Source organism: Schistocerca gregaria, chromosome 2, assembly GCF_023897955.1.
Source record: "Schistocerca gregaria isolate iqSchGreg1 chromosome 2, iqSchGreg1.2, whole genome shotgun sequence".
NCBI lineage: Eukaryota > Metazoa > Arthropoda > Insecta > Orthoptera > Acrididae > Schistocerca > Schistocerca gregaria.
The window spans coordinates 109,576,453-109,588,795 of NC_064921.1; the positions used below are offsets into that span (position 1 = coordinate 109,576,453).

Consider the following 12,343-nt stretch of genomic DNA (forward strand, 5'->3'; position numbering starts at 1 on the left):
ATAAGTATAGAAAGTGGAAATTAAAATGTCCTGTGGTTCCTCTCCTGCTCCAAGTCGGCCCGTTTGTCGTCCTACCCCACTCAAGTCAGTACAGCAAGGTCAACATTCAGTCTTGCGATAGCGTTTGAAAGGTCCTGCATTAGTTCTATGAGGGACAACCGCAGACATAAGTAGTTATAACCCAGTGTTGTCCAGTATCTATTTATTTCAGCCTTCCAACTCCTCCTCCCTCCTCTTTCTGCCCATCTGCTCCTTCCCTCTATCTTTGACCGTCCGTCCAGCTCTCCTTCCTCCTTTCTTTATTCACCCCCTCCTCCCCCCTGTCTCTTCCTAATACCTCTCTCTTTATCCACCTTTCTTACCTCCTCTCTCTATCCATTCCCCCTCTCTCTGTACACCACATCCGTCCAACACTCATCTCCCCACCCCACTAATCCCGTCTTCTTCTCCACCATTCTTGGTCACTCTCCTCCTCCCTCTCTCTCTCTGTCGATCTCCTCCTGCCTCTATCACCATCTCCTCCCCTCTTTCTGTCCAACACCTCCTCTTTCCTCTGTCAACCTCCTTATCTCTCTTCTCCCTCTCCATCTCCGCCTATTTTTCTCTATCCCCTCCTTACCACTCACCGTTACTTCCTCTTCCTCCCTTCCCTCTCCATGTTATCACACTCACCCCAGCAGGAGGCTCCAGGTTCTTACTCTCTACTGCATTTCTTTCCAGATTGTAAGTAATATGTGTACCAATCTTAGTCCCAGTGATTTATCATGAGCTTCTTACACATAGAATTACTCGAAAACACACATATCAGATATATTTCACACATATTTAACATATTTCAAATGTAACTGTACAGCTGTATGTCTAGCGAATTTCGCCCTGTAGTTTCATTTTCACGCATCTCTATATTTATGCAGTGGTATATCCTGAATTATGTGCTGTACAATGATTCAGTTTTGCAGGTACACACTGTGGTACATGTACCTTGCGCCTGTGAAAAATCTTGAGAATAGAATTTGTAGTAAACAAGTCATAAATTAAAACGTCGTGGATGATGCGGCAGTTTCTAACGCATCACAGTGTTCATGACGTCATATGTCGTAAACTATTTCTCGTAATGTGATATATTTTTCTAGGATCAATCAGCTGTATGTGTGTATGCTGTCTGCGAAATGTGTTGCTAATAGAGTCAGTAGAAAATAAGTGATATATTACAATGTCGAGCATGAAGTGACTGTTCCTCACGCATCTCAGAGCCTTACAATGATATATTTTTGTAGGTACCTTCAGTGGCATATGTGAATACTGTATGGGAAAAGTATTGCGAGTAGAGTTAGTAGCAACGACTGAATAAGTTAAAACGTCTTGCATGGCAGGGTACTTTTACGCACATTCAGCGTTTATGACGTCGTGTCTCCTGAATTAAAGCTCGTTCAATAAAGTAACTATTCTTGTACATTCAATGGTATACGAGAATAATGTTTGCAAAATATGCAACAAATATTGTTAGTAAAAAGAAAGAAACTAACTAAAACGTCATGCTTCGTGTGGTAGATTTAGTGCGTGAACACTGAAAAGAGAGCAGGAAAACAAACTTTTTTTCTTTCTATCATTTTCTGGGGTATCGTTAGCGAGAAAAAAAATCGTAAAGGTTTGAAATTTCGTGTAAAGGATGTTGCAAGTCCCTGAGTGCTCTCATTCTCAAATAATGTTTGACTAAATTATGGGTATTACCACGTTGTGGACTTTTCCATCCCCAGAACCACCCCTATGATAGATGGGTGGTTCTTATTCCCACAGTAATTCTTTCCAGAGAGTAAATGGTATGTGAACCAAATTTGGTGTAAATCGGTCTAGCGGTTTAGGAGAACATGTGGAACATACATGAGTCTGTAAGTATACTTATATAATTTATACGGATATGGATTTATTTAACAACCGATTTCGTAGCGTAGAAGCCATGTTATCAGGTTATATGTGTTAAAATCCCGCCATTAAACTTGCGACATGGATGGGACCGGATATTCCTTGCCTATAAATAAACGACGCAATGAGTGGACACTGAACAGATTTTGCGATGACGGTTGCATTTGAAACACTATCGTCTGCAGATCGTGCAAAATTAAAAACAGATGATAATAGTCGGTGTCTTCAAGTTTGCGTCACAACGCAGGAGGCGTAGATATTGAACATTTGGCCTCCAAGACGATGTTCACTGACGAAGCAATCTTCCTTTTGTCTGGCGAGCTTGATCGCCACAATATGAGAACGTGAGAGTGTGAGGCACGTGTAGCACATGGACGACATTCGCCGCAGGTTAATTTTCTTTCGTGCAGACGAAGCTGTATCGCCGTTTTTATTGTTTGAAAAGGCTTTACTTGTAGGTCTTACCTTCGTACTCGTATGTTGCCATCATGGTGTTCCACACAACTGACTGTCGATTCCAATAATTTTATCTAGCAAGAAGGCGGGGCACTCCACAACGGAGCATCGATGCTCTTCGCTATCTGGGCGACAAACCACCACGTCTCTGGCCTGGGAGTATTGATGTGGCTCTGTTTCCTTGGCCCCTCACGTCGCCTGACCTCACGCCTTGTGGCGTTTTCCTTTGGGTGTAGATTGAGGACCGTCTTTATGTACTCCCAATGCCAAGAACATTTAAAATGCTGAGACAACGCATCAGTGCCGCTGTGATGACCATCGACAGGATGTTGCTACACAGTGTATAGAAATGGCTTGATAACTGCTTGGACGTGTATCCTGTGGCCAGACGGGCATTCGTAGAACATTTTTGGAGTGAAGAAGCAGACATGGCGAGTTCAAGCTTCTATTTCTGCATCAGTCATATTTGTACGTCTAACATAATGAAAAAACTCAGAAAACGAGTGATTCTTTTATGTTTGCCCTGTATTTCTTTATTAAAATTATTTACCTTTTGACGTAGTCCACTCGTCTTTTCTGAGAAGCAAAGGCCCGGAGGCAATTATCGCGTCAAAACAAAGGGTTCCTCCATGATGAGATATTTGGTTTTCTTATGTTAGAGGATTGTATGGAAATGAACAAACAGAAAAAAATCGCAAGACCAAGAAGGAGATATGTGATACACACGAAAGACGGTGGGAGAGTATGTACAGCTGAAACATGATGTCTCCTCAAATTTCAGTCTCGTAAGAGTTGTGCTAGTAGAAACTCGATGAGGATGCTCGCTATAACGGTCGTTTGCCATTGGGCGTGGTGAGTTGATGTAAGTAAAAATGCCTTTAACGCCACAAAGACGCCGTTATGAACACCTCATTGAGTTTTAATGAGATCGCGATATAGGGCTACGAGAAGAATGTAGCCACTGTAGATGACTGCTAGCACCGGTGGTTACTAGTACGTACAGTCGCAGGAGGATCGGGCCCCACAGCGCCACATGGCTCTACCGACAGGGGAGACCATCGCATGTCTCCGGCACATAGTGCCGCATATGCAGCAGCAGCTATTTCAGGAGTAGTAGCTACCACAGTGAGCAAACGAACTGTTACAAATTGATTACTGCAAGGACAGCTCCGAGCGAGACGCCTTTTAGTGTGCATTTCTCTGACTCCAAACCATCGCCATTGGCGACTTCAGTGGCGTCAAGCAAGAGCTCATTGGAGAGCAAGGTAGAGATCTACTGTGTATTGTGATGAGTGCTGGTTTTGCCTCGGCGCCCATGATAGCCGTGTGTTGGATAGAATCAGGCCAACTGCCACTGCAACCAACCCATCTGAACCGTAACCTGTTGTTATGGTCTGGGAAGCGAATGCGTATGACATCAGGAGCATTACTATGGTCACCCCACGCATCCTGACTGAAATTTGTTGGTAAGTCTGGTGATTCGGCCTGTTGCGCTCCCATCCACGAACGCCATTCCAGGGGCTGATTTCCAGCAGGATAACGCTCACCCACATACTGCTCTCTTAGCCCAACACGCTCTACAGAGTGTCCACATGTGCCTTCTCCCGCTCCGTCACCAGATGGGTCTGCAGTCGAGCACATATGGGACTGCATCGGACAACAGCTCCAGCGTCATCCACAAACAGCATTAAAAGTTTCTGTGTTGACCGACCACGTGCCACAAGCAAGGAACTCCAGCCCACTCAAACTAACATCCAGCACTTTTACAACACAATTCATTCACATTTGTATGCTTACATTTAGCATGGCGTCACTTACACCGGTTATTAAATTACCTGCGTTTAATTTCTGCAACGACTTATCTCGAGGATACATCGATCTATGACCTTGCGAAGTTAACCACTTACCTATTTTAACTAGACAGACATATTTCTGAAATTTCATTCTTGCTTTCTTTTACTTGTGCCTTGTTCGTGCAATGAAGCAGGGTAGGCATGGTTAATTGGAACTGGCAAGATTAATTTAAGGGGTGGCTGGATGCCGTTCCTGCCGCCTCTCCATAACCCCCCGGGACAGAATTAGTATAGCCCAACTGTCTTTGTCTATTGTAATCCATGGAATAGTGCGAATGTGTTCAGATGTCTGCGAGCTGTGTAACTGAGGCGGAACGTGGGGACCAGCCCGTTATTCACCTAATGGGATGTGGAAAACCGCCTAAAAACCACATCCAGTCTGGCCGGCACACCTGCCCCCGTCGTTAAGTTGCCGGACGGATTCGATCCGAGGCCGGGGCGCCTACCCGAGTTCAGGAAGCAGTGCATTAGCGCTCTCGTCTAACCTGGCGGGTAAATTTCTGAAATTTCATTATTCCTCATTTTTTTCTTTTTTTTGGTGTTGCATTTCCATGTCGTCAGTGTGGCTTTATGAAGGTTGGGTATTTTTACGTTACCATTGGGAATGGCCGCGTATAGTTGGTCCCAGGGTGATATGCACATACCTGCAAGGGGGCTGGGGAGGGTGGCTTCCTGCGGTGGCTTGACCGCTGGCAGGAGGCGCCGCCGCAGAGGTGGGGGCTGTGCTGGAGGAGGATGTGGGGCTGAGCAGGCGTGGCCGCGGCACGCAGTATTCGGACTGGCTGCTGCCCGGAGGCGGCGGGGGCGGCTGCTGCTGCGGCGGCAGCGGCTCCTCCAGCTCGGCGGGCGGCTCCATGGTCCAGGCGGGGCTGAAGGGCTGCGCCGGCGTGTTGGGGTACGTGGTCGCCGTCGACGAGCGCGACATGGCGCCCAGCTTGCTCATGCAGCTCACGCACCGGTCCAGGCCCGTAGCTGTAAGCACCGAAAAGCCACTAAGCAATTGCACGCCACTCAGCAACATACGTAGCCCTTAAAATTTCTGGTATGTCTACTGGAAAATCTTTTCATATATCACTTAAAAGGAAGGTTTTACTTCTTGCTGTTGTTGTTACTTTTGAGGTCTTCAGTCCGAAGACTGATTTAATTCATCTCTCCATGCGGCTCTATTCTGTACGAGCCTCTTCTTTTCCGACCAACTATGGCAACCTACATCTTTCTGAATCTCCTTACAGCATTGATCTCAACGTCTACCCTACAATTTTTACTCCCCCACACTTACCTCCAGTGCTAAGTTGCTGATCCCTTGATGTCTCAGAATGAGACGCGTCAACCGGTCCGACCTTTCATGCAAGTTCTGTCACAAATTATATGTCCCCCAATTCTATTCAGTACTTCCACATTAGTTGCGTGATCCACCCTCCTAATCTTCTGCATTCTTCTGTAGCACGAAATTTCGAAAGCTTCTCTTCTCTTTTCGTCTAAACCGTTTATCCTCCATTTTTCACTTCCATACATTGCTACTATCCAGACACCTGCCTTCAGGAAATTCTTCCTAACAAATCTATATTCGATGTTAACAATTGTTTCTGCTTCAGAAACGCTTTTCTCGCCATTGTCAGTCTGCAGTTTATATCCTGTCAGATTCAGCCATCATCAGTTATTTTGCTCCCCAAATAGAAAAACTCATTTATGACTTTACGTATCTAGGTTGATAATCTAATTTCTTTAGCATCTCCAGACTTAATTATCATTGTTTCGTTTTTGTTGCTGTTCATCTTCTGTCCACCTATCAAAACACTGTTCATTCCGTTCAATTGCTTTCCAAAATCCTTTGTTGTCTCTGACAGAATTAGAAATCCCTCGATAAATCTCGAAGTTTTTATTTCTTTTCCCTGTACTTAAATTACTACTCCAAATTTCTCTTTGGTTTTCTTTACTGCTTGCTCAATGTACATATTGAAATACATCGGGGATAGGCTACAACTCTCTCTCACTCCCTTTGCAGCGACTGCCTCCCTTTCATGCTCCTCGACTCTAATAATTGCCCTCTGATTTCTGTACAAGTTGTAGACAGCCATTCGCTCCCTGTATTTTACACAATATACCTTCAGGATTTCAAAGACAGCAGCCCAGTCACCATGGTTAAAAGCTTTCTCTAAGCCCACAAATGCTGTAGATGTAAGTTTGCTTTTCCTTAACCCATCTTCTAACGAAAGTCGGAGGGTCAGTATTGCCTCGTGAGTTCCTACATTTTTCCGAAATGCAAAGTGATCTTCCCCGAGATCGCCCTCTACCAGTCCTTCCATTCTCTCTTGAAGAGAGCGCGATACGAATTGTGTAGAGTTTGTTTTTGCTACTAATCTAAAGACACACTGGAACACTAAGTCTGTCTTAGCGACATCTACCTACACACTCCGCAGCCGTAGTACAGTGTTTGGCGGAGGGTAGGTTCTACCACTAAAATCATATCATTTACCGTTCTCCAAGCAAACAGAGTGGGGCAGAAACAACTGTCTATATTCCTCCGTACCAGCATTAACTGCTCTTACCTTATGTTATAGGTCCTTGCGTAAATGTAAGTTGACTGCAGTAGCATTGTTCTGCAGTCAGCAGAATCTCAGTGCTCTAAACTTTCTTTACAGCGTTCCTCGAAAAAACGTCACCTTACCTCCGGGGATTCCCATTTGGGTTCCCAAAGCAGCCCCGTAAAACTTGTGTATAGATCGAAATTAAAGATAAAGAATATAGCATTCCGCCTCTAAATTGCTTCGATGTCTTCCTTTAATCCCACCTGCTGGGGATCCCAAACACTTGAGCAACACTCAAGAACTGGACACACTAGGGTTCTACAAGCGGTCTCTTTTACAGACGAACAACGCTTTTTTAGAATTCTCCAATTAATTCGACCATTCGCCTTTCCTACCACAATCCTCACATCTTCGTTCCATTTCATATACTTCTGCAACGTTATCCCTAGATATTTAATCGATCTGAATGTGTCAAGTAGCACACTACTAACGCTGTATTTCAACGTTACGGGATCTTTTTTCCTACACATCTGCATTAAGTTACTTTATTCTACATTAGAGTTAGTTGCTGTTAAGCAAAACAACCAGAAATTTTGTCTATGTCGTCTTATATCGTTCAACAGTCACTAAATGTTGACACTTTGCCGTTTACATCGCAGCATAGACAACAGTTCAGATTGCAGCTGGATAATTTACCTTAACTTGTACTAGTGCCGGAGAATCAGGTCAGTTTTGTTTTACGTTTCCAATAACGTCTTACTTACGTGATACGTTCCTGACCCGATTTTGGGGATAGCATGTGGTTTACCATACTGGAAGATACACGGTGCTGTTTATGAAAGACACACTGCTGTTCATAACTTCGTAACGAACGAAGCTGTAAGAAAGGCAGTCGTGCTGCTTAATATCTCCCGTATACGTAATCCAAATTTGTTTGATTATTTTCTTTTCCTTCCGGGGAGAAACGTATTTGGGGTGGTCAGCTACTCACATCCTGCATAGCAGTGAATGCCAGATTATAGCGGACTGTCATGGACGGCAATGCACCGGATTTACACACAAAGAAATGGTCTATGTAAACCTTTCCCTGGATCAAAAGTGATGGGCAATGTGGACATACCAACAAATGCACTGTTTCGCAAATGAGATACCTTACGGTGAAAGGCTTGTAATCGACTGAGGGGATTCGTCGCCACCAGCTGTTTGCACTGGTACCATGAATTCTTTCGCTTTAACCCATACGTCCTTGAGAAAAACAACGGGGCAGCTATTATTTCTGCAAGTGTTCGTCCGCCCTGAAACCATCTGTAATCAAGGCGGTAAGCGTGTTTGCGATACACCTCAAGGATGAGGCCATGAGATCGCTTGCTAGTCTCATGGACGTTAAGGTTCATCCATAACAGCTGAAAGTTGGCAACCTAGAACGAGTAGTTGAGAAGACGGGAATTGGTCAGGATGAATCGTCTATTGGGTAACTGATATATCGTTATCCAAAGACAAAATCTGTCTATAAACATCCTGCGCTCTGGAACAGCAAGAAAGAGAGACTGGATGAAAACCGGCGAGCTGGAGAGCGCGGAGAGATGTGATTCTGATATCACATTCGGTAGCCTTTTTCGATGTAGGCAGTGATGGCGAAGAATTCATTATGATCTTTTCGAGAGGCCTCGCCTTGGGGTTGGTTGTCAGCACTTCGTCTGCATTTACCCTTCCATGTTATCCAGATTCACTATCTAGTCATTAAGGATTTCATTCCAAGCCATCTGATTAACTCATGAGAACTGAGCTTTGTTTTCCTTTCTGTCATCAGTCACTGCTCATTAAATCATGCTGTTTTTACTGTCTTATTCCAACAGTGATCTGAGTTTTGACCCTTTTGACATAGAGTCATTCTGGTAATCACTGTCATTCGGTTCATTTCCGATTCCTTTGGTGCTGCCTCTGTAGTCCAGGAATATCCAAAATGCACACTGATCCAACCAACTGCCCTTCATGTTGCTGCTACCGAAAACGTAAACCCGCCAATCGTGCGACCCTCACCAGTTGACCCTTGCATCTTCTCGACCTGAACAAATGGAACAGGCCATACAACTACCATGCGTTGTCCACTCGCACAAACGAAGGAAAGGTAGCAGCGCAAGACACCTTCCACCGCCGATCGAAGCTGACCGACAGCCGACAGCTAATTCCAGACTACAGTGAAATGTAACTGTCAAGGTATCTCCAGAGAGTAACCAATTGTACTGCGTTTACCTAGTCCAAGATGTCTGTGATATTGTACACTATATAATGAAAAGTATGACGGCACCCCTCCAAACACATCAAGGAAATTTCAATCCTTCAAAAGCCGCCCAAGTTGATTGTTGGAGAGGTGACTGCGAAGTCGAAACTCGAAGGAACAAACACAACTACACCAAAATCACCCGGATGTCTTGTGCTGAAGAACAAGGAGGGTCCAGTATCGGGGAAGGTGGTTGTAACAAATCGCATGAAACCAATGGAAAGAACAATCCGTGTTACCCAAGAATCACACCGTTTGGCAATCTGATAGAAGGGTTTGCATTAGAGGGATGCTAAAGAACGTTATTTTCCATCATCTGTAGGTCGGACAGTGAAGTAAGGAATAGATGGTGTTAAGGTAAGGGGCTGTTGTCGTGCTTAGGGTGTGATTCCTTACTGCGCGTAAGAAAACACTAAGGGTGGCAGGATTTGGAGAAATCATGGAAAATCAAAATCTGGATGTTCGGACGTAGACATGAACCGTCGTCCCCTGAACACGAGTCCAGTGTGTTAATCACTGCGCAGAACCGTCATAACGAAAGTTCCATGAGGGAACGGTTCATGCACAATAATGTTCCTGAAATAGACTGGCGTGCCCAGAGCCCCGAAGGGAACGCCGTTGAACTCCTTTGGGATGAGTGAGAACATCGATATCACCACAGAATCCAACGTAAGTATCGTCTCTAGTTTCTGCTCTTGAAGACGTCTATGCTTCCATTCGTCAACAGATGTACAGCCAATGAAAGCGTCGACAGAAACATTCAAGCCCTCATGAAGGGGAAGAACTGGACACACCTGACATTGATTCCCACTAATTGGTGTGCGGAGCTCATGATTAATTTGTTAATTTCATGTTTCTCGATTTCTTTTTGTAAATGTAATAAATAGCTTTGGTATTACTTTATGTGTTCACCTCTCAGCCAGTCTTAAGTTTTATACGCATCCTGTGAAGTGGTGACTTTTGGTTTGCTTAATGTTGATCGAGCCTGGCACCCGACAAACAATAAATCAATTAATGATTCAATATATTTCTAGAAAACCTCCCATTGAATAGACTTTAGCGCCCTCAGTGGGCTCAGTACTACACATGTTAGCCTCTTTTTGGAGCCCAGCGTGACGCTTGATGATGCATGAATTGGTATAAAGGGGAGAGTTGTGAAGGAAACTGGGTAACTCCATAGGTCTGTGACTGGTGCCGACATTGGTCTGGTAATGTTCGGAATTACTATCAGGCGTCATGTCGGGACTTTTAGGTAGTCTTTATTAGTGGATGTCTATTACTCTCCCTTCCCCACCTTTTCAATATTCTTACTGAAATTTTCATCGATTTTTTTGTGCTTCTTGGATCAGTATTTTGAAGAGAAGCATCACCTGATGAAAAATAGCAAGATTATTCGATTGATCATGTTTTTCAGAATATTCCAGTGTTTTTATGATGAACAAACGGTGAATGCTAATTTAAAACGCAATATTTTGTTCAGTTTAGTACTATGGAAAGGAGCAAAACAGGAAACAGCTGGTGAAGCAATAGCGGATCAACCCATTGAGCCCCGCACTTTCAAGAACAATGTATAACCTCAAGGCAAAGCACCACAGGAGGAAGTTTCAATAGCTCTGACATCTGAAGATAACGTCCTTCAAGTCAGTTCCTCATCCTTCTATCAAATAAATTCGATAAAGACAAGATGAATTGATAGCGCTAAAGGACTTCGGAAATTACGTCAGGCGGACTGTTTGGTGTTGCCATAACTTCCGGTACGCTATTGTCATCCTGTGTGTCACCAAAGCTTCTAATGCCTCATCCCATTTTGAATTGGTAGAAAGTGCAAAGACAATCACCAACAGGGAAAAGGGCAAAACAGTAATATTGTCTCCGTCTCCGTGCAAAAATTATTTGGAAGCTGAAGAGAAAGCAGGAGAGACAAAGAACATAAGAGAAACTGTAAACGTAAATTGTTTATGCTGAAGAACCGAAACGACCAAGCCACACGTAAGTTCAAGATGCAGGAAACGATAGACGGAGCGGATACACCAACTGGCAAAATAATTAAAAACAATATTCCTCAAATTTTTTAGGCGAAGAAGGCGCAGACGAAGCATTCGTATTTTATAGTACGCGATAATCAGGCGCGTTATCGGAGAATGGATGGATCAAGTGCTTGTCTTCTGCCTGAGCTAATGAACGACGTTCCATTGCTGACGAAGAAGACAATTGCTTCGTCTTCCATTTCAGTTCTTAATAACGTGTATTTTCATTGTTTAATATTAAAGATTACAGAGAATATCGCCTGTATTAGCGTAGTAATTGAAAAATTCGAGGTTCTTTGTCAAAAATCGGTATTGGTGATTACAGTTGATTTATGGTGTCCCTTGTTAGATTTTTAACGATCTCTATAGAGAGGACAGGCAAAATAATGTGAACACCTGTATATAATTGGGAATGGTTTATTAATAAAGAGTTGGACTCCCATTTACTCGTAATAGAGCTGAAATTCTTCTTGAAATTCTGGCACATAATGATTGTGTAGCTTCCAATGGAATGTTATGCCACTCTTCGACCAGAACCTCTTCTAACTCCTGTAGTGGCGAGGGACGCGAAAATCTGCTCCGGAGTCTGCGCTCGAATACCGCCCACAAGGGTTCGATAGGATTCAAGTCTGGTGACTGTGCTGACCAGAGAAGACGCTGCATGCTCCTCAAACAACGATTGTACTATCCTGCTGTGGGAATGGGTGCTTTAGTGTCATTAAGTATGGCATCATTGTTGGGAAACAGCATCTGAATCATGGAGTGCACCTGATCATCTAAAATGTTCACATAAACGTTGGCAGTAACACGGCCTTTCAGAATAGTGATGGGAACAGCAGGATATTATGATATGGCTGACCACACCATCACACTTCCACCTCCATGTTTAACAGTTTGAATCAAGCAATCAGGATCGTAGGCTGCTTTTGGCGTTCTGTACACGTAAAGCCAACCCTGTGCATGAAATAACGAAAACATTGATTCGTCGGACCCTTTGACGTGTTTCCACTGATCAGGCATCCACGATTTATGCTCCTGACACCATGTTTTGCGCTACTTTACGTTGCTTGTCGTCACTAATGTTTTCGGTATAGCGGCTTGTCCATGAATGTCCGCTTTATGGAATTCTCAGCGGACAGTATCGCTAGAACGGGGTGTCGAATATTGCTGTTGAGCTCTGCTGTATTGTTTTGACACAACTCGTATTAGCCTACGACGATCTCTGTAATTTCATTTGGATTGATGCCTCCTATTACGTTTAAAGTATGATGTCTT

The 12,343-nt window shown here is 43.9% G+C and overlaps 1 protein-coding gene across 1 annotated transcript in view; it reads right to left on the bottom strand.

Moving 5' to 3' along the window:
* The window catches only part of LOC126335602 (uncharacterized), a 375,101-nt gene that overhangs the window by 110,940 nt on the left and 251,818 nt on the right, over positions 1-12,343 (bottom strand). The window contains exon 9 of the mRNA XM_049999055.1: positions 4,877-5,204. Within this exon, the coding sequence (XP_049855012.1) occupies positions 4,877-5,204 (328 nt within the window). The remainder of the gene's footprint in view (positions 1-4,876; positions 5,205-12,343) is intronic.